Here is a 23,274-nt window from a genome sequence, read left to right as displayed (position 1 = left end):
GATTCGACTTACAAATTTTTTCGACTTACGAATGTGCGTTCAGAACACATTAAATTCGTAAGTAGAGCTACCACTGTATGATTGTAATTCACTGCATGGCTATTTCTGAGTCGTTGACTAGACCCTGGGTTTATGGAACTTTCTAACCAGGTGCAAATGAGGAAGTGTATTTTGTTTGTGGGGTCAAAAGCAAAAAAGTGGGGAGCAACTCGAGCAACCTTGACCTTTGTAGAGTAGGCTAGTTTCTTTGCACTCTGTCCTCCTTCCAGACAAGCAAGAGGCATCATTCAAGGACCCATTCCAGTCAGACAAAATCACTCAGAATGTGAAGCTTGGTCATTGAGGTGTGTGACATGGGAAACATTCCAAGGGCCGCATCAAGGGGTGTGGAAGGCACATTCGGCCCCTGAATCTGACGTTTCCCATCTTTGTTGAAGAGTTAGGAGGTTCCAGTGTTATTTTCATCTGCTAAAAGAGGATCACAGATTAAGTTGCGGGAATTGGAAAGGGGGGAAAAACCTGTGAGAGGAGTACTGGTAACAGTAGAAAGAAATGGATTCACAGGTAGTTATTGAAACATCTAAAAATGCTTTAAATGTTACACGCTGCTATGAAAGGAAAGGAGTATCTGTTGGGCCAGATGGTTCATTGGCAGTTTTTCACAAAAAATGTACAGGCAAAGTCTCGTGGTCTTTATGACACACAGACCAAAGTCTGGCATTGCATTGACATCCAATTTGAAAACGTCTGGTCTAAAATTTAAGAGAGGATAGATTTTTTTGAAGGTGACTTTTCTAGGTCAGTGTCTCTTTTTCTAAAAGTAAATTTTAAAGGGAAAAGTTTGTAATGACATGCCTGCCTGTGATGTATAATTTACATAATGTAAAGAGGATCTTATAAATTTAATGCAGCTCATTCATACAGCTTTTTGTTGGTTTTTTAAATCTTTCTGTGGCTTGTAATTATCCACTGATAAGGCACATATGGGGATAGATGTTTTTGCTAGAAATAAACACACTGCGCTCAAGAAGGAATATCACAAAGCTATTATTAAAGTTCCTCTTTTAAAAAAATAAATAAATGAGCAAATGCTTTTTTCTCTTTCCATCTTGATTTGAGGGATTGAGAAATCAGGAAGGAATGCAGGAGGGTGGGAGCTGGGAAATGAGATAGCCTCCCTGTGTCTGGTCATCAATTTACTCCTCTTGTTTCTCTGTCTCCAGGATTCCTCTCTAAATAGCTAAAGAATTGGGAAAAAGGGGAAAGGAATTTGAATTTTCTCTAAGCAACAAATCTCTCTCTCTCTCTCTCTCTCTCTCTCTCTCTCTCTCTCTCTCTCTCTCTCTCTCTCTGTGTGTGTGTGTGTGTGTGTGTGTTTAAATCAACAAATTGAGGGTTATATTTAGGAATTACGATTTGGGTGTGTAGACACTGTCAATTCCTGATAATTCTAAATTTCGCTTTTCTGTAGCCAGTAGATTCTGTACAAATGAAGGAACCATTGGCCAGTGTGTTTCAAGAGCAACCGGTCAATTTTGTTGCATGTTCCGCTCAGATAGTGGATAGGAATAACACTCAGATCCCCCGCACCATTCCCCCTTTATAGATAGGAGTTAAATAATAAGGCTCTAAAACTAATTAAAGAAGCATTCTTTCCATATCCAGATTGCAGTCTCATGACATAACCGTTTCTTGGAGCTTAGCTTTTTGTCTGTACAGTTCCTAGAGCATTATATCCAAAGAATGTCTTGCGGTATTGATGACGACACAGGCAGGTAGATGACAATCCAGAGTTAGATTATACCAGGATTACAGAAGTAGAGAGAGTTACAAAAGTTCTCTGTTTTTGCATTTTGTTCGTTCCCCTTGAACTTGGTGCAAGACTTATGGAAGATTAGGGGGGGGAGGCATAAGGAACTACCACAGTCTCTTCAAGTAAAGACCTGTATGTGCATCAAACAATTCCTCTGCAAACATGTTTTGGGTAGTTCAAAAACAATGGTCACTCCAAGGCCCTTTTCTAGAAGAAATCCAAAGCACAATGAAATACTATGTCCTTTTTTTCTGACTCCAGGAACATGGAGTTCCCCTTCCCTTTGGAAATGAGAAAGAAGGAAACCTCACATATATTGGAATAGCAGGGGCGTTTTACCAGACACATACTTCAGGATTTTTGTTCTGTTTACCTGTTCTTGGAAATAAATCTTAATGCTCTGGTGTGAAAAGAGGTGACTGTCATCAATAAAAGCTAAGATCTGATCTCCCGGGAAGACAATGGATATAAATTTTGATGTGCATTTTTGTAGCTTACCAAATTTGCCAGTCAAAATAACATCCTAGTGACAGAGGAAAAAGATAAGCTGAGTATCTGAACTAGATTTTGTGTTAAGTGGTTTGTTTGTTTTTTATTTATTTAGGTGAAATGGAAATACCAGATTCTGATGATCCTTTAGGCCAAATGGATGGACATGACAGACCAGTTCCAACACATAAAGGTAAAAATAGTTTATTTAAATACTAGCCTTATCAAAACCTGACAGCTGAAGGATTTGTTTAATGATCTATGTTTTTCACCACTGGAAAAATGGTTATGTCCCTGTGGAGATGGCAGTATTGAGTCAGTGGCTCATGTGCACTCTTTATAAAGATTTGAGAAGTGAGGTTATTACCCCTTTCCTATTGTCCATGCTGGGTCGCTCAACCATTGCTACTGTGTCCTTACAGTGTTTCTAAACCTTGGGTCCACAGCTGTTGTTGGATTACAACTCCCACCATCCCTAGCTAGAAGGAACAGAGGTTGGGGGTGATGGGAGTTGTAGTCCAATAACAGCTGGGGACCCAAGGTTGAGAAACACTAGCAAATCAAGAGGATCAGGTGAGAGCAAAAACTGCAAGCCTCTAGGGCAAGAGGCTCAGTGCTTTAGACCGCAGCGCCACCCGCTTCCTGAATAAACAAGCACACAATCACTGATATGTTCACCCACCATTGTGAGGCTCAAAGCACAAGGCTGTGGGTTTATTGTGATGTCACAAAAGCACTTGGCAACTGAGTGGATATCAAGGCAGGCCAAGGGGAAAGCCCTTTTTTATTTCCAGCAGGACACACCTGGCAATGGATGTGACATTCAGCACTGCCCAGGTTTCTTCCACTTGGAGGAGGCAAAGTGGTGAATGGAAGGAGGCAATCCTCTGGCAGTAGGATGCTAGGGAGCGATAATAGGGCAGGTTTGCTTGCTTAAAGGCTGCTGGTATCCATGGTTGGAAGCTGGTGGATGTCTCATGATGGACCTAAGAGAAGCTGGCAGATATTGGTGGATGGAAGCCAGTGGCTTTTGAATTCGGAAGTTGGTGGAGGCTACAAGGCTAAAGCAGACGGATGTTTGTGGATGTCGGCTGATGGAAGTTCACCTTTGGAAGATAGTCAACAGAAGCCAGTGGATATTTGTGGACTGAAGCCAGGGCACGAACGTGAATGGATGTCATGTTTTTGGATGTCGGCTGGTATATGTTTGTGTGAGTAAATGGGAGGTTTCAAAATGGTGTTTCCATGTGCACAAATGTGATGTGTGGAACATAGATATTCATGAACAGATGAAACCCATAGGAGGGGGGGATATTGATTTCATAGAATCAGAGAATCTATTTTGGGAGAGACCATGAGCATCATCAAGCCAATTACCTTACAATTCAGGAATCTTTTGCCCAATGTGGGGATTAAACCCACAACCTTGAGATTAAGAGTCTAGTGTTTTTTTGTGTGTTTTCATGTTGTATTTAACTGCCCTGTGATATTTGGATGGAGGGCAGTATTCAAATTTTAATAATAATAATAATACCACCAACTATAATAATAAAGGTTTTTAGCAGGGGCCATTAGAATAAGATCTATTACAGTCAAACCTCGGTTATTGAATGTAATATGTTCCGGAAGTCCCTTCGACAACCGAGGGGTGGCTTCCGATTGGTTGCAAGAGCATCTTGCACTCAAGCAGAAGCTGTCTTGGATGTTTGGGTTCCGTAAAATGTTTGAAAACCAATGCATTTACTTCTGGGTTTTCAACGTTCAGGAGCCGAAACGTTTGAAAACGGAGCCATTCGAGAATCAAGGTTTGATTGTACAGTACAGTCGTACCTTGGATCCCAAAAGCCTTGCAAGTCAAACTTTTGGCTCCCGAATGCCACAAACCCGGAAGTGAGTGTTCCGGTTTGAGAACGTTCTTTGGAACCCGAACGTCTGACGCGGCTTCCGCTGCGCTTTGGTTTCCAAACGTATAGGAATTTGAACGGACTTCCAGAACGGATTCTGTTCAATTTCCAAGGTACAACTTGATATAACCCCCCCCCCAAAAAAAATTGATTTTCTATACTTAAGTTTTTACTACTATCTTCAGTACATTTTATTTTATTTTATATCCTATTGCTATGGTTACTTTTTAAAATTAACCTGCAAATTGTTACCTTGAATAAAATTAATGAATATGCAAAGATATACAAGTATCTCCAGGAGTCTCCCAAGATTCAGCTTGACTTGTTAATCAGACATTGTCTGTGGTTGATTCCCTGTCTCACACCCATGTGGTGTAGTGATTAAGAGTGGTAGACTCATAATCTGGTGAACCAGGTTTGTGTCTCTTCTCCTCCACATGCAGCTGCTGGGTGACCTTGGGCTAGTCACACTTCTTTGAAGTCTCTCAGCCCCACTCACCTCACAGACCGTTTGTTGAGGAGGAAAGGAAAGGAGAATATTAGCCGCTTTGAGACTCCTTTGGGTAGTGATAAAGTGGGATATCAAATCCAAACTCTGCATGTACAGGGGACCAGCTAAGGGAAGGGCTCAGCCTCTCTCTGGACTAATCCTGCAAAAGACATAGAACCCAACACAGGACCTCTCCCCAAGTCTTCTAGTATATGCAGAAGACTCTGGGAAGAGGTGACACAATTTTTCATCTGCTTTCCAACTTTCCAAATACCACATTGGAGAAAGAGGGGAAACGGCAAGAGGACCTCCTGCAGCTTCTTGATTTCTCCAGAGCCCCATACGATGTTAAGCAAGACTCTGGCCTTTTTCCAAATACTCTGCATGTTTCAGTGGACCTAGTGATGGGGGCTGGGTCTGATTTCATTTCATGCCTTCTGCAAAGTCTGCAGTTCATAGGGAACTCAGGGAACGGTGAACTCACCAGAACAGAGAGGTTGTTGTTTATGGGAGTCTTGAGTGTCTGGACATTTAGCAAAACATCAGCTCTGAAGAATGACATAGTGGCCCAATATGGCTAAACAGGTGTGGATTATAGAAAGGGTTATATTTGACCAGGCTTCCTCAAACTCAGCCCTCCAGATGTTTTGAGACTATGGTTCCCACCATCCCTGACCACTGGTCCTGCTAGCAAGGGATCATGGGAGTTGTAGGCCAAAAACATCTGGAGGGCCAAGTTTGAGGAAGCCTGAATTTGACTGTGGCGCTGTGGGTTAAACCACTGAGCCTAGGGCTTGCTGATCAGAAGGTCAACGGTTCGAATCCCTGTGATGGGGTGAGCTCCCGTTGCTCGGTCCCAGCTCCTGCCCACCTAGCAGTTCGAAAGCACGTCAAAATGCAAGTAGATAAATAGGAACCGCTACAGCGGGAAGGTAAACGACGTTTCCGTGTGCTGCTCTGGTTCGCCAGAAGTGGCTTTGTCATGCTGGCCACCTGACCTGGAAGCTGTACGCCGGCTCCCTCGGCCAATAATGCGAGATGAGTGCGCAACTCCAGAGTCAGTCACAACTGGACCTAATGGTCAGGGGTCCCTTTACCTTTACCTTTATATCTATGTATTTATTTATTAAATTTATATACCGCCCTTCATCGTAAGATTTTATTTATTTATTCTTTTGGTAAGTGTGTAAAGCTGAATGCACAAAAGTTAAAGTTGTGAGTTACTTGTATTATAAAATAAGCTTTCTTTCTTTCTTACACTTTGATATAAAGTACGGATTTTAAAATACAGTCATACCTTGGTTGGCGAACGCCTTTGTGAGCCGAAGGTTTTGGCTCCCAAACACCCGGAAGTGAGTGTTCCAGTTTGCAAACGTTCTTTGGAACCTGAATGTCCAACGTGGCTTCCGACTGGCTGCAGGAGCTTCCTTCAGCCAATTGGAAGCCACACCTTGGTTTCCGAATGTTTTGGAAGTCGAACAGACTTCCGGGACAGATTCTGTTCCACTTCCAAGGTACCACTGTACACAGCTTTGTACCTTTTTGAGCAAATAACTGCAGCGCAGAATTTGGAGAAGTGTCAGAACTGAAGGACAACTGCATTCTGATTTGACTATAATCCTGGGAAGTGTGAATCAGGCTGTTTTGCTTTAAAATAATGGGCCAAATGTATTCCTGAAGCCAGCAAGTTCCCTTGCCAAAATTCCTCAAGGTTTGCTGCTATTGCTGAATTTTCTGTGGCGTGTGCAAAATTGTCCAGCATTTTCATCAGTGCTTTTGCCTCCAGCAGTTGACTCATATGCTATCCCTTCTTCAGCCAACCCACCTTAACCAGTTACCTTCTCTTCTGCTTTGTGCCTTGCACCCACCCAATGCCACCGACCAAGAAATGAGCTGGGGGAAATTGAAAGATAGTTTTATATAGACATTCTTTGCACAGCTCAACCACCACCCAAATCTTTGGCTGCTATTTCTTTGGGGGGGGAGGGAGGGGGGCAAACTGCACTATACCTAAATATCCCGAGTAGCGCTGGGCACGAAGGAACGAAGTGATCTGTTAGGAAATGTTTCCAACAAGAAAAGCTTCTCTAAAATTTGGTTTAATTTACTCTGCCGTGATTTGAGTTTAATTTACTAGAACTTCAGATACTCTGGTGTATGCTTACTTATCTTTAAACATCTGAGAGTTGAATAAGTGAGCCTTATGTTCCTAAAGCTACTGCTGACATGCACTCCTCATTGCTCCAGCATCTCGGAACAGAACACCCTTTTAAGAACAACTTTTTGATTACCGCAGGCCTTTCCCTTTACAAGCTATTTCATAGCACGAATTGCAATTTGGAATGTTATACTGTGGAACATTCTAATAATTGCGCTCGGCTCTCTGCCAGCCTGGGTGCTTTCTGGCTGCGTAGCACACACCTATCCTGTCTGAATCAACCTGTCGAGCATCTGATGCGCAGTGAAACTAAAATATGGTGCATTCATTTTAAGGCAGTCTTCATTATAGCCGAGCATGGATGTGTTCAATTCCGATCCTGTTTGTCCTTATTTTGCAAGCTGCTCTGTTGCTGTTGGGTGTTTTTTTTTGACAAATTTGTTTGCTTCCTCTGGATAGCTGTGTTATGAAGTGCAAATCCATGTGTTGTATTTGAAATGGCTACATTAGATACACATTTGGGCACCTGGTTTACGGTACTTGATGGATTTTGTTGGAGCTATTAGATATGTAAACAGCCTGTAAATGCAAACGTAGTTTATCAGGTTTTTATAACAGCAGCAGAAACAAAAAGCAAAGCCGAACACATCTGACGGCGGAAATAAGTTCTTGAGAGAATTGTTCAGTACAGTGGGGGAGCATGCAAATATCGTCATGAACTGTGAGACTTTGGAAATGTCTCTGAAGAATGGAATGGCCACCAAACTGAATGCGGTCTGCCTGCCCAACAGCTTAAGACCATTCTAGAATCATAGAATTATACAGCTGGTGGAGACCTCAAGGACCATCTAATCTCATGGTTCCCAACATGGGGCACATGCCCCACGGGGGGCGGCAATTCATTTTTAAGGGGGGCAATTCGAGAATGAGTTATTACAACGAATGGCCTTTTAAACTTCCTCCACATGAATAGGATTTCATTTTTTGAATAATAAGAATTATATGTCACCGGGGTGGGGGGGGGTCAGGATTTTAGAAATGCTTAGGTGGGGCATGGCCAAAAAAAAAAAAAAAGGTTGGGAACCACTGGTCTAATCCAACCTCTGGCAATGCAGGAATCTCATCTAAATCACCTGTGATAGCTAACCATCCAACCTCTGCTCAGGGGCGAACAAAACATGAATGGTACCCGGGGTGGGGGTGGGGCAAACCGACCATACGGTGCATGCACAGCGCTGCTATGTACGGCTCATGCGTGCACCGTCCGTATGGTGGCAGGATCGCCTGCTTGTGGCTGCAGCCACCGCCCGTATGGGCGGTTTGCTGATGGCGCCGCAAACATCTGCGCGGCTCTGCTCGCTCCCTCTGCTTCACGCGCCCAGCCCTTTGCCCCACTCCATCAGAAGAGTCAGGCATCACGTGTGTGAGAGAGGGAGAGACAAGCTCTCTCTTTCCCTCTCTCTGCCCACACTTGCCTCCCCCACCCCACCCCACTCTGCCCGAGACTGTGGCGGGGACTCTGAGGCAGCGGCAGTAAGAGCAAGAGCAGACGCAGGCAGCGATGGTGTGCCTTGGGGAGGCGGTGGCCTTTGCCGCTGCCACTGCTGCTGCGCCGGCTGCTGCTGCTCCTGCCACCCCTCCGTCCTTGCTGTGCGGATGAAGCAGTGGCATCAGAGGGTGTAGCCATGAGCGGAGGATCCTTTGTACGCGGCTGCGGCAGCAAGATGGCACCTCTGTGGGGTGCCCTCTTGTCACCCTGCCAGAGATGGTGCCGGGGGCGATGCACTCCCTCTGCCGCCCCCCTTTCCTATGCCACTGCCTCTGCTTTAAAACTTCCAATAAATCAACAAAATTTGTGACTTGATAATAATCCAGGCATGCGGAACTATATTCAGCTGGCAGGCCAATTCCTCATTCGCCACTGCCACCCTGGCGCGGTTAATCACCAGCCATCACAATGGTGCTAGGTGACCGGTTTTTGCCTGCACAGATGGAGCTTGCTTAGCTCCATGCACTGCGCTTTGGAAGCCCTGACAATCAGTTTGGCAGGTGCCAACTAGCAGGTCATCAGCAATGCCTGGACCCCCCCCCCAACTGGCCCAGTAGCATCTCTACTTCCTCCACTCAGGTGGTCCACAGCCTTGTGGGCCAGATATGGAGGCCTAGTGGCCTAATCTGGCCTGTGAGCCACAAGATTCCTACCCTTGTTCTAGGCCTTGACGATCATGATGTGTGTGAGACCGTTGCTGAGTCCTTACTTGCTTGTCCTTCCGTTGATCTTATTACTTGCACCGTGAATTACATATGGTGACCGAAGCCCTACATATATGCCTTCCAGGAAGAGAGGATAAGCTGGAAGCAGAAAAAATAGGGATTTTTCTGTGGTGGCTAGAGTTGTGGAGCTGATCCCAGGGACACGGGTAGCGCTGTGGTCGCAGCAGCGGGAAGGTAAACGGCACTGTGGTCATGGCAGCAGGAAGGTAAACAGCGTTTTTGTGTGCTCTGGTTTCTGTCACAGTGTCCCATTGTGCCAGAAGCCGCTGTTAGGTCCATCATGAGACGTCTGCCAGCTTCTAATCACAGATACCAGCAGCCTTCAAGCAAGCAAACTTGCCTTATTATCACTCCCTAGCATCCCACTGCCAGAGTATTGCCTCCTTCCATTCACCACTTTGCCTCCTCCAAGTGGAAGAAACCTGGGCAGTGCTGAATGTCACATCCATTGCCAGGTGTGTCCTGTTGGATATAAAAAAGGCTTTCCCCTTGGCCTGCCTTTATATCCACTCAGTTGCCAAGTGCTTTTATGACATCACAAGAAACCCACAGCCAATGGCAACAGCTGGGGAGGCATCATCTTCATTGCTTTGAGCCTCACAATGGCGGGTGGACCTATCAGTGATTGTGTGCTTGTTTATTCGGGGCACAGATGGCGCTGTGGTCTAAACCACTGAGCATCTTGGACTTGTCGATCAGAAGGTCGCCGGTTCGAATCCATGCGATGGAGTGAGCTCCTGTTGCTCTGTCCCAGCTCCTGTGAACCTAGCAGTTTGAAAGCACACCAGTGCGAGTAGATAAATAGGTACTGCTGTGGCAGAAAGGTAAACTGCATTTCCATACGCTCTGGCTTCTGTCACAGTGTCCCATTGCTCCAGAAGCGGTTTAGTCATGCTGGCCACATGACCTGGAAAGCTGTCTGTGGACAAACGCTGGCTCCCTCTGCCTGGAAGCGAAATGAGAGCCACAACCCCAGAGTCGCCTTTGACTGGACTTAACTGTCCAGGGGTCCTTTACCTTTTTAATATGCTGATCCCCCTCCTTTTTATCAATTAGGTAGGCTGTAATAACTTTTTAAAGGTTGTTTTTAATGAGGGTGTGTAAGAGATAGGGGCCTCTTTTTTACTGCGTTGTCCAGCTGATGGTATTTGGTATTGTTTTTATATAGTTTCCAGTTGTTTTTATATATGAATCATGGGTGCCTATTTCCCCCTGATTTGGGTTTTAAGGATAATTGTGGTAGGAATTTGGCATAGGACCTGCTACTGCAGAGCTTGTTTGTGCATCACTAGGAAATAGCCCAGCAACTCAGCAGGTGTGCAAAGGATGAATAAAGAAAATGGAGGGGGCACATTGTTTACTAGAAAAGGAGCAGGTAACAATAGGCAAAAGCAAGCCAAAGAAGTGGTAGTTAAATTATATCCATTGCAATAGTGTTCTGTGAGTGGGAAGAACTTTCTGCCTCAAAAAATTATACAGTGGTGCCTCGCTAGTCGAATTTAATTCGTTCCATGGGTCTATTCTTATAACGAAAGATTCGTCTAGCAAATCCCATAGGAATGCATTGAATTTTTTTGAATTTTGTTTTTGCCCATAGGAATGCATTAATTGAATTTCAATGCATTCCTATGGGAAACCGTGATTCGCTAGATGAATTTTTTGTAAAACGAATTCGTCTAGCGAGGCAACCTCCGCTAGAAAAATCCTTTCTTTAAGCGAAACTTTCGTCTTACAGGGCGTTCGTTAAGCGAGGCACCACTGTAAAAGGCAGGGTGTTATGTGCTATGAGCAAATTCAATCACAAAGCTGAATAAAAATATTAAAACAATCATTTGCAACTGAAAAATTTATTTTTTACTAGCAATGATTTGAACTACCATATATGTATACTGTACTTTAGGCTTAAATTATTTCATTTTATTGCTTAGTTTTGTGTTTGCTAATAGGAAGTAACAGAATATTGTAAGTAACCACTTTTTGTTGAAGAGCATGTTTTGAGCATGCTAATTATAAGCTGAAACAACCAGCTTCCTAATTTTTCCAACGCTGTCATGAATCGTTGAAGTAAGGCGTGAGGATTTCTGTTCAAGTGACAAATCAAATTTTTGGTTAAACTTGTTTCTACAGAAGCAGAGAACTGTCAATCCAGGTCTCAGATAATCACCTCTCTATCTGCACAGATAATGCTTAATTTTAAAAACCACAGACCTGAAATGATTTTCTTAAACTATTCATAAATAAGTGCCCCCAGGCAGTTGCTTATCCCAGCTCAGCTTTGATCTCTTTTTGACCTTTTCCCCTTTTCAGGCTACTTTTTGACCTTTTTGGAACCAGTCAACAATATCACCATAGTCCAGGGCCAGACGGCAATTCTCCACTGCAAAGTCGCAGGAAATCCATCGCCAAATGTCAGGTGGTTGAAAAACGATGCGCCAGTGGTTCAAGAACCAAGAAGGATCACCATAAGGAAAACAGACTATGGCTCGCGACTTCGAATCCAAGATCTCGACACCACTGACACTGGGTATTATCAATGCGTGGCTACAAATGGGATGAAGACCATCACTGCAACAGGAGTTCTGTTTGTAAGGCTGGGTGAGTCACTTTGTTTTAAAATGTGGCTTTTATAGCTGGGTTTATTGCTTTATAGACTAGCTCCTAGTTTTCACAATCACAAAATGAGAAATTAATTCACTGGGTGTCCCCCCCCCCCATTTTCTTTTTTTCTTTTTAGAAAATAAATTGCAACATGAAAGAAAATCAATAAAGTCCTTGCCTGAGGCTTCCTCCTCAGCACAAAAGGTCTGGGTTGAACCTGATACCATTTACTAGTAATAAAAGAAAGTAGATGCAGATGGAACGGTCTGTAAATATGAAGTTCAGAGAACAGCACAAATGTGAAATAAGGTTTAGTCTTAAGGCACAGAGAGGCAAACTTCCATTACTTCACATTTCACAGTACTGCTTGAACTCATTCTGTTCTCACTGGCCAGAAAAATTAAGTAGCTGTTCCCCATCTGGTATTCATATCTTTGGCCCCAATCTTTGCACATGATGCCTGTAGCAGCTAGCAGCTGACTCTTGGCTAAAAATCAAGGTGTGCATTTTACTGTACGGAGGATATCCCCCAAAACTGTATTGACTGAAGTAATAAGTTGCACAGTGGGTTTTGCATTGGGGTACAGATCAGTTTGAAGTCTTTGTTGTAATGGCACTAACAATGAAGGATGCTGTATCCTCTATGCCTATTTATTATAATAATTGCCACAGGTGACTTAAGTGATTTATTTATTTATTATTATTATTATTATTATTATTATTATTATTATTATTATTATTATTAAAATTTATATACTGCCCTATACCCTGGGGTCTCAGGGCGGTTCACAGAATAAAATCAAGATATAAAACCACAAAACATATAATAAAAATAAAAACAACAACCCAATAGCCCCCTCCCCCTAAAAAAAAACATTTTAAAAGGGCATAGGATGTAAATCAGATCAACCAAAAGCCTGCTTAAAAAGGAACATTTCTGCCTGACGCCTAAAGGTGTATAATGTGTATAAAAGTGTATACACCTAAAGGTGTATAATGAAGGTGGCAGGCAAACTTCCTTGGGGAGAGAACTCCACAGATGGGGAGCCACTGCAGAGAAGGCCCTGTTCTCGTGTTGCCACCCTCCAGACCTCTTGAGGAGGAGACACATGAAGAAGGGCCTCAGAAGATGATCTCAGGGTCTGGGTAGGTTCATATGGAAAGAGGCAGTCTTTGAGGTATTGTGGTCCTGAGCCATTTAAGGCTTTATAGGTCCAAAGCAGCACTTTGAATTGGGCCCGGAAACTAATTGGTAGCCAGTGCAGTCGGACCAGGATCCGTGTAATATGTTCAAACCGTCTTGCTCCTGGGAGCAACCTGGCCACTGAATTCTGCACTAGCCAAAGTTTCCGAACTGTTTTTAGAGGCAGCCCTTTGCAGTAATCTAACCTTGAGGTTACCAGAGCTTAGTTAGTTAGGCTATCCCTGTCCAGATGGGGTGTAGCAGGGCCACCAGCCAAAGCTGATGGAAGGCACTCCAGGACACTGAGGCCACCTGAACCTCGAGCGACAGCAAATCACAGCATCTCATACAGTGGTGCCTCGCTTAACGAATGCCCTGCTTAATGAAATTTCCGCTTAACGAAAGGATTTTTCGAACGGAGGTTGCCTCGCTAGACGAATTCGTTTTATGAAAAAATCGTCTAGCGAATCGTGGTTTCCCATAGGAATGCATTGAAATTCAATTAATGCGTTCCTATGGGCAAAAAAAAATTTCAAAAAATTCAATGCATTCCTATGGGATTCGCTAGACGAATTTTTCGTTATAAGAAAAGACCCGTGGAACGAATTAAATTCGTCTAGCGAGGCACCACTGTAATTATCTGTTTTTGCAACAAAGGTCATACAGCAGTACCTGTGAGTCGTGTTTTAACGGTTGAATTAGCTTTAATAGTGTTTAGCAGGAGAATGTTGCATTGACCAATAGGAGAGATGCTTTCTTGTGTATACAAAACCTCATTTGCCATATTTGATCCAGCAGTTATAAGTTACTGATTTGCACTTCTGAAAGTAACACAAAATAATAGTGGGGTGGAAAATACTTTTCCCCCCTACACTGAGGAAAAATCATTGTTAAAAAGATTGTACTTGTTTTAATTCTGTTTTCCAAGAGCCAGAGCTATTTAATAATTTCTGTTTATTCATTTATAGGTCCAACACACAGTCCGAACCACAATTTCCAGTAAGTACTCCTTGTGATTTATTTACTGGGTGCCCTAAGTTATTTTTGATGCAAAAGGCTCAGTAATAGAACCATTAAATGAAGATGGAAGTCATCTCATTTCTTTACTTTTCAGAACGATTGAAGAGATCTTTGGAGACAAGCATTGTGCTTTATTTGGTTTCATTTTGACAAAATTGTCTTGCTTTGTTTCTGCAGGCAGGTTTTCCATTTTAGAAGGGCAATATAGCACTACATTGAGATGGTATTTGTACTGGTATGGCGATAAACACTTAATGTTAGCAGAAAACAGCCTTGCATCCCTATAATTCTAACTTTTACCCAGTTTATTTTACTATTACCCAAAAACTCAAGTTAAATCAGATTCTGAAGATGTTATTTTTGAGTAATCATTGTAATATGAATTGGTTTGTACTTCATGATTTGTACTTGGCCATAATTTATCTCAATTTCATATTAAATGGGAATGTTTCCCTTTCCCTTTCAAGATATCTGAATGTATTTTGCATCCATTTATATAATTGCAAAAATTTGCTTGTATTGTATCTCAAGGGTTGAGGAGATAAGACTGCAGAATTGGAAACTAAATTCATAATATTGTCAAGTGTGAGTATTATCTCATTTATCAAAAGGGCCTGAAGGACAGCCAGAATGTATGACTCAGATATACTGTAAGTTCTTATTTTCCACCCCAAAAGGTTAAACTTGTTTGGGGCCACATGGAGACAGAAATTTATAGGAGAATGTGTGTTTATTCTCTCGGTTACTCACACACATATCAATAAAGAGTTGAATTGTCCATTGTTCAGCTTTTGTTTCATGGCTGTTTCATGTTCTCCGTTTTCGAGTCAGGATTTTATTTCTTTGTATCAAGCACCCATATATGTTCAGTTATTTCATGCTTGCATGTTTATTAGAGATGACTGGGAACTATTGACTGGGAAAAAGTTGGGTGAATTTGGATTCAAATACCCACAAAACTCCCAATACCCATCCCAGAATCTCAGACTCTAGAAATCCTGCTCCAGTCGTGCATTTAATAGTTTTCCCGACCATGTGCCACTACAAAAGCAACCCCTGTCAGATTTATGGAGGAATCTGCTAACAATCCTCCTCCTGCTTGGAAACAGGTTCTGTCATCATGCTTTGTCAGTTTAAGAGGCTTAGGTACAGGGCCGGCTCTAGGGGAAGGCTGGGTGGCGCAGGGCTCCAGGGCGCCGTGCTGCCAGGGGGGTGCCGCGCTGCGCCCGCCCACCAGCCATGGCAAGAAACAGGGCGGGGGGCTGCGCCGGAGCGATCTCTGCACCACGGCGCCCGGGCGCCCGACATGCTTAAGACGGCCCTGCTTCAGTACATATGTGGCAAGGTATAATGTACCTTTAAAAGCTTCTAGACGACAACAACAGCAACAACGATTTTATTTTTTGTATCCCACCTATCTGACTGGTTTGCCCTAGCCTCTCTGGGTCGCTTCCAGCATATACAAAAACATTAAAAAAATGTAACATTATAAACTACCTGATACATGGCTGCCTTCAGGTGTCTTCTAAAAGTTGTGTAGTTCTTTATCTCCTTGGCATCTGATGGGAGGGCGTTCCATAGAAAGGGCGCCACTACCAAGAAGGCCCTCTGCCTGGTTCCCTGAAACCTCACTTCTCGCAGTGAGGGAATGGCCAGAAGGCCCTCGGAGCTGGACCTCAGTGTTTGGGCTGAATGATGGGGGTGGAGACGCTCCTTCAGGTATACTGGGATGAGGCCATTTAGGGCTTTAAAGGTCAGCACCAACACTTTGAATTGTGCTCGGAAACGTACTGGGAGCCAAAGTAGGTCTTTCAAGACCGGTGTTATGTGGTCTCGGCAGCCACTCCCAGTCACCCGTCTAGATGCCGCAGGAGCATGCACCACTCTGGCAAGACAGTCTGCAGGCTGGTAGGGTCTCAGCCTGCGTACAAGACGGAGCTGGTAGACAGCTGCCCTGGACACATAATTAACCTGTGCCTCCATGGACAGCTGTGACTCCAAAATGACTCCCAGGCTGTGCATCTGGTCTTTCAGGGGCACAGTTACCCTGTTCAGGTCCTACCCTATATAGGACCTTAATCCTGTATCGTAATACTGAACTCATTCTCCAAGTGTTCATCCGTTTGAAACCAAAATGGCACCATCCACAGACAAAAAATAAGTATTAGCAGGTTCAGGGCGACCCTTAGGCTTTCAGAAGTAAAGACAACTTAGGATTCCCATTCAATCAGAACTGAGAATGCTCAGCAGGCTTAGAATGCTGACTGACCTGAGGGGGGACTGGATTGCAGGTTGAAGTGGAGTGTACTGGGAGAGCCGATGGGAATCTGGGTGGAACCCCAAGCAGAGCACTCCACGCTGCAACATTTTGTTACAGGTCCCACTTCTAGGTACCCGTGTTTCTCCAAAAATAAGACACCGTCTTATATTTATTTTTCCTTAAAAAAAACAAAAACATACTATGGCTTATTTTCAGGGGGTGTCTTATTTTTTTCCTCCTCCTGCTGCTGCGGCCGGCATTGCTGCTGCGCCTATCACTTATGTCTTATTTTCGGGATATGGTTTATATTCCTTGAATGCTTAAAAATCCTGCTATGGCTTATTTTATGACTACGTCTTAAAATAGGGGAAACAGGATATATGTTGTTATGTTGTGGGTTTTTTCTTAAAAGCGTATGAAGGAGGGTTCCCAATTAAGATATATATTGTCTAATGCTAATTTCATTGTACAGTGGAACCTCAGTTTACGAACGCGATCCGTTCCATGGAGGCGTTCGTAAACGGAGGCGTTCGCTCCCCGAAGGGACGCTTCTGCGCATGCGCAAATCGCTTCTGCGCATGCGCATCCGACACCACGGAACCCGGATGTAAACACTTCTGGGTCTGCGGCGTTCGTAAACGGAGGCGTTCGTAAACAGGACTATTTGTAAACCGAGGTACCACTGTAGTTCATAGCTATTTCTGGCAACACGATTGGAAATATAGTTTGTCGCTTAAATATTTAACTTTCCTAATATTGATTAGCCATGGGTCCAGAAGATATGAACTTTTTTGGCATTTGGTACCGTGTTTCCCCCTTTTTAAGACACCGTCTTATAACTTTTTTTCCTCAAAAAAAACCACGGTGTCTTATTTTCAGGGGATGTCTTAAGGCTTGGTGCTCTGTGCAATCACACATGACACTTTCTGGCACATGCAGATACAGATCAGCTGTAGCGCTGAAATCAGCTGTTCCTGGTTCAGGTGTAGCGCGCGCCCAGCGAAGTCAGCCCTGAGAAGGGAAAATGGCATTTAAAAATGCCATTTGAAGTGATTTTAGCCTGTCGCCCAGAACCGGCTGCTGCAGCGCGGAGCGCCCAGCAGCGCCCGGGGGGAGCGCCCAGCAACACGGACAGAGCGCTCAGCAGCACCAGGAGGAGCGTCCCACCGTGCCAGGCGGCGGGGTGGCAGGCCACCTTGGCATGGCGAGGAAGAGACGAGGCCGCTGGCTCGGGCGCTCCTGAGTCCTGACCCCAGCCGCTTCTACGCGGCAGCAGCAAAAGAGCCATGCGGCCACATGGAGAGGCTAGCGCCCGAGCGGGAGACGCGATCTCTGCAAAGCTCTGCACTCACTTCATCCGCCCGACGGGAAAGCGAAGTGGGGAAGAGAAAAAGAGCCGCTTCGGTTTTTTCTCTTTTTCTCTTCCCCACTTCGCTTTCCCGTCGGGCGGATGAAGTGAGTGCAGAGCTTTGCAGAGAGCGCGTCTCCCGCTCGGGCGCTCGCCTCTCCATGTGGCCGCACGTCTCTTTTGCTGCTGCCGCGTAGAAGCGGCTGGGGTCAGGACTCAGGAGCGCCCGAGCCAGCGGCCTCGTCTCTTCCTCGCCATGCCAAGGAGGCCTGCCACCCCGCCGCCTGGCACGGTGGGACGCTCCTCCTGGTGCTGCTGAGCGCTCCGTCCGTGTTGCTGGGCGCTCCGCCCGGCGCTGCTGCGCGCTGCAGCAGCCGGTTCCAGGCGGCGGGGAGGCAAGCTGAAATCACTTCAAACGGCGTTTTTAAACGCCATTTTACCTCCTGGTTCCAGGCCCCCAGTTGGCAGGCATGGGGGTATGTCTTATTTTCAGGGTATGTCTTATATTTCTCAAATGCTTAAAATTGTTGCCCTGGCTTACTTTTTGACTACGTATTAAAAAAGGGGAAACACGGTAGTTTTACATAGGCTGGGTCAGCAGAAACAGAGCTTAAGACACTGTGCCACACTAAGCCAACAGAATATTTTGGTTTCTGAATATTATGTGAATGTCCTTATTCAGTTCTTAAGCTCATTGCTTAGTACCATGTTCATGAAGCTGAATCCCTCTAGAATGTATAATGCAAATCTAAATAGATTGCCGCATATTGTATAAATCAAGTCAGTTTTTAAGAGCAGTCAAACCGATCCAACAATTTATTCTTCACAAATTCCCTTTTAAATTGCCATGTGTTTTCTGTTGACAAAACAGGGATGGAAAAAAATTGAATGTTTTTTTCTCTAAAAATCTCTCATTGTTGATTATTTGTTGAGGGAGCATTCTTCAACCGTTTTTGTAAAACAAACCAAATACTCCATCCAAAATGTATTGCCATTGTTGTTTTGACCTTGAATTGGTTGCAAATAAGTGAGCTAAAAATAACAAAGGTAATGTCAGGTGGAAGCTTTTTAATTAATGGAGGGGGGATAGTCAAGCTGTTTGCCTTTGTTTAACTTTTCCCTATATATGATAACAACAAACTTATATGAGAGTGGGTGCTTATGTACTTAAAACAGGTATAGGCAAACTTGGCCCACCAGAGGTTTTGGGACTACAAATCCCATGATGCCTAGTTAACAGGATCAGTGGTCAGGGATGATGGGAATGGTAGTCCCAAAAAATCTGGAGGGCCGAGTTTGCCTATACAGTTAAAATACCACTATCAATGCAGTGTTTCAGCAAGCTTGAGGGAACCAAAAGGTTTACAAACATCCAAAAAAAGAAAGAAAATAAAGACCAGGGGAGCCACAAAACCTTAAGAGAGGATATAAATATCTCAGTAAAGACTGGTTTGATAGGCATGGAATGCTGATTGGGCATTAGGGGAAGAAAAGAAAAAACAAGAGGAAAGGAAAATGGAAAGCAGTGTTCCATATATCTTTGGACAAATAATAAAGGTAAAGGATCCCTGGACAGTTATGTCCAGTCAAATTATGACTATGGGGTGCAGCGCTCATCTCTCTTTCAGGCTGAGGGAGCAGGCGTTTGTCCACAGACAGCTTTCCGGGTCATGTGGCCAGCATGATTAAACCGCTTTTGGCACAAAAGAACACCGTGACAGAAATCAGAGCGCACAGAAATGCCATTTACCTTCCCACCGCAGTGGTACCTATTAGTCTCCTCGCGCTGGCATGCTTTCGAACTGCTAGGTTGGCAGGAGCTGGGACAGAGCAACGGTTTGAACCGCCAACCTTTTGACTGGCAAGCCCAAGAGGCCCAGCGTTTTAGACCACAGCACCACCTGCGTTCTACTAATCTGGTAGTATTGGTTTTTGGTCAGCTGAAGGGCAAATCGGCAAACACCTGAAAATGGAAGCAATGGTGAAATAACACAAGCCCCACATAGACACAGTCACAACACTTCACGGACAATGTCCCCCGTTTTTGCTCACCACCATGAGAGTTCAGCTGCTCTCTGCCCAAGCCAAATGAGCCTCAATCTTCTCCCAAACTTGGAGCTGCAGGGTGGGGTAGTCATAGTCCCTGTGGTTTTGTGGCAGTCTTCACTCACTTCCCGCCTTAAAGGCTGGGAAGAAGACAGTGGTGGTGGTTTGGTTGCTGCGTTGCCAGTGCTTTTGCAGCATCCCATCAGCACATGGCCAAACTGAGAAGCTAGAAAGGGTGGTAGGGGGTTACTGGTTCTGGTGCAGTGGAACACCGTGATGGAAGCCAGGGTGCATGGAAACATATTGACAAGTATCAATAAATATAGATAAAAGGAAGAAAGGAGGGAGGGAAGGAAGGAAGGAAGGAAGGAAGGAAGGAAGGAAGGAAGGAAGGAAGGAAGGAAGGAAGGAAGGAACATAGCTGCCAAGTCTCCCGTTTTCCCCGGGAACCCCCATTTTTACTTACCTTTTCCCGGTGGTCCCCCGTATCACTTCATCTCCCGTTTTTCTCCGTTATTTTCTCCTGCCGGCGGCCATTTTTTTCTGATTTGCCCTTCTATGGGCACAAAAAATGGCCGCCGCCGGCTTCAAAGGTCGCATCTGCGCATGACCGGAAGTGCGTAGATGCGACTTCCAGTGTCGGTGGCGGCCATTTTGGTGCCCATAGATGGGCGGGCCGACACCGGAAGTTGCGTCGACACACTTCCGGTCATGCGTAGAAGCTACTTTTGAAGCCGGCGGTGGCCATTTTTGGTGCCCATAGAAGGGCAAAGAGACACCGGAAGTTACGTCGACGCAACTTCTGGTGTCACACGGCTGCCGGTCCTGGATTCTGCAGTCCAGGACTTGGAAGGTGAAGGAAGGAAGGAAGGAAGGAGTATTCTGAAAGCAGGCATGGCTGGATAGCTGGAATTCTGAACAGGAGTGCTCTGTTCAGCATTGCTTTGTCTTGTTTGTTCCTGTGAATGTTCATAATCCTTTCTGGTCTTTTTCAATGAAGTATTGATTTGACTTTATTTGATTTATTTTCTGACTTAAAACATCAACAACACTCAATGCGTCTTTCAGTTTAGATCTCCCCCCCCAAAAAAAGAGCTGTATTTATCCTCTTGTCACACCATAATATTCCTAGGGCCTCCTCCCAATTGCCTATACTATGGTATTCATTACAGTTGCCAATAGAAAGGAGCTTAAAGCTGATCCATAGTTTAATCTATTCTCATAAGAAATCAACGTCTGCATCCACATCTGCTTTTCACTACTGTATTGCTATCCTCGCACATGTCTACAATAGACTGATTATATGTCTCCAGCAGACTCTGTGGCCAGAGGCACCATTATTTCAATAATACAAGAACAGTGCCTTACCTCTTTTGCCAGTAGTTAATTGCATTTCTTTTTGGAAGGATTTGTTGTTCTCGGGTAGCTTAAAAAGGATGCTAAAAGTAGCTCAACTATGTGGAAGTAGAAGATACGAATGTACTGGCCTATGCAGGGATAGACAATGTGTGGCTCTCCAGATGTTGGACTCCAAATCCCTTCAACGTGTCCAGTGATGATAAGAGATGTAGTTGCAACAACATCTGAGAGCACCATGTTGGCTCCCAACATAGCGATTCACATTGGATCTGAAAATTGTAAAGATTCTATTCTATTCTATTCTTGCTAGTGAGTGTTTTTGATTTAATTAGCCATTTAATTGCTATTTTATTGCAGTCTACTGCATGCTCTGAAACAGTATGATGACCGTTATTTGCAAACTTCTGCAAAAGCAAAAAAATTGTCCTGTAGCACCTCAGGTAAAAGTAAAGGGACCCCTGACCATTAGGTCCAGTCGTGACCGACTCTGAGGTTGCGGCGCTCATCTCGTGTTATTGGCTGAGGGAGCCGGCGTACAGCTTCCAGGTCATGTGGCCAGCATGACAAAACTGCTTCTGGCGAACCAGACCAGCGCACGGAAACACTGTTTACATTCCCGCTGCAGTGGTACCTATTTATCTACTTGCACTGCGTGCTTTCGACTTGCTAGGTTGGCAGGATTTCGTGTGCATGCATACTTCGAAAGCTTATTTCCAGAACAAACTTAGTTGGTCCCTAAGGTGCTACTGGACAATTTTTTATTTATTTCAACTGCGTCAGACCAACACGGCTACCTACCTGAGTCTAGAATTCTGCCAAAGCAGTATCAGTCCACAATCGGCAACTTGGCCACTACAGATTGAGAGGCCTGCAAAAAAAAGAAACACTAAACTAAAGGAGAAGCGCAAGAGATGCATGATTTAAGTCAGGCACCCCCAAACTTCAGCCCTCCAGATGTTTTGGACTACAATTCCCATCATCCCTGACCACTGGTCCTGTTAGCTAGGGATCATGGGAGTTGTAGGCCAAAACATCTGGAGGGCCGCAGTTTGGGGATGCCTGATTTACGTGAACTAAATTTCAGATAGCAATGGCTTTTTTTCAAGGCATAGCAGCCTTGATGCAGGTTAATGTGTGGCCAGCTTCTATGTTCTAAAGCAGCTTTCCCCAAACTTGGGTGTCCAGATGTTGTTCAACTACAATCCACATCACCCCTAACCCTCAACCATGCTGGCTGGGTGTAATGGGAGGGCGGGAGCGTTTGCAAAGGTGTGTCACTGCTCTGTACTTCAAGTCTTCTACGTACTTTGCATCATGTCTGGCTAGAGCAGTGGTGACGAACCTATGGCACGCCAGAGTGGGCACTCGGAGCCCTCTCTGTGGGCATGCACACCATCGCCCCTGCAGTGCTGTTCCTGGGGGTTTTCAAAGCTGGCTCCTCCTCCCAACGCCTCTCCGGCCAGGAATCGCTCCATAGAGCATGCGCTGCCCGCAGCAGTGTCAGGTGTGATTGGTTAGTGCCACAAGCAGCAGATAGAAAGCGGCGGTAATGAGTGTGTTTTTTGGCTGAGTCAAGGGCTTTTGATAATTTGTTGGTTCCTGTGAGCTTTGTGAGTATTGTTTTCCTCTGCCTTGCATGGTGAAGTGTGTTAGTGTTTATCAGCAACAACAACCCCCCCCCCCAGTATTAGCTCAACAACTGTTTGCAATCCCCCCCCCAAAAATATCTCAACAACTCCAGACACCCCCCCCCCCCCCGGAGAAGAACTCAGGGCACTCCTCCCCCCAAAAAACTCCACAACTTTGGGCACTTTTCTTCAAGAAAAGATTAATAACTCTGGTTAATCTCACCCCATTTCCTTACGGTATATTTATTTGTATGTCCACATGCAGACAGTCATTACTACCCAATATTAAATTGCCGTGTTGGCAATAAGTGGGTTTTGGTTACAGTTTGGGCACTTGACCTCTAAAAGGTTCCCCACCACTGGGCTAGAGCACCCCCTTTCCATTGTTTCCTCTTCCATCCTGTCCAAAAATGACTGACACCACTACAGCCCACTCACAACTGTTTCAGGAGACTTGTTCTTTCCAGAATTGAGGTGAACTCCATGCTATTTGCCTTCCTTGTTCTCTCCGGCGTTGGTTGTTCCTGCAACCTCCGTACAATCAGGCAAGAGCAGTCAATTCAAATTATATTTTGTGTGATTTTGGGGTGTACGCAGCAAGAAGCAGCCTGCTTTCATTGCAAGGTGCTTGGGGCAGAAAGGGAGGTTAGGAGGAGATGCTGCAGAAATGTTTCTCCATAGAGTTTGTCCAAACTGGGGGCCCC

The 23,274-nt window shown here is 44.8% G+C and overlaps 1 protein-coding gene across 2 annotated transcripts in view; it reads left to right on the top strand.

Moving 5' to 3' along the window:
- Window positions 1-23,274, top strand: part of ROR2 (receptor tyrosine kinase like orphan receptor 2) — a 164,014-nt gene that overhangs the window by 103,249 nt on the left and 37,491 nt on the right. For both annotated transcript variants that reach the window (XM_035099905.2, XM_035099906.2), the window contains exons 2-4: window positions 2,418-2,495; window positions 11,436-11,723; window positions 13,878-13,908. In XM_035099905.2, the coding sequence (XP_034955796.1) occupies window positions 2,418-2,495; window positions 11,436-11,723; window positions 13,878-13,908 (397 nt within the window). The remainder of the gene's footprint in view (window positions 1-2,417; window positions 2,496-11,435; window positions 11,724-13,877; window positions 13,909-23,274) is intronic.

This window comes from Zootoca vivipara, chromosome 11 (assembly GCF_963506605.1).
Source record: "Zootoca vivipara chromosome 11, rZooViv1.1, whole genome shotgun sequence".
Lineage (NCBI taxonomy): Eukaryota > Metazoa > Chordata > Lepidosauria > Squamata > Lacertidae > Zootoca > Zootoca vivipara.
This window is presented reverse-complemented; position numbering and strand designations above follow the sequence as displayed.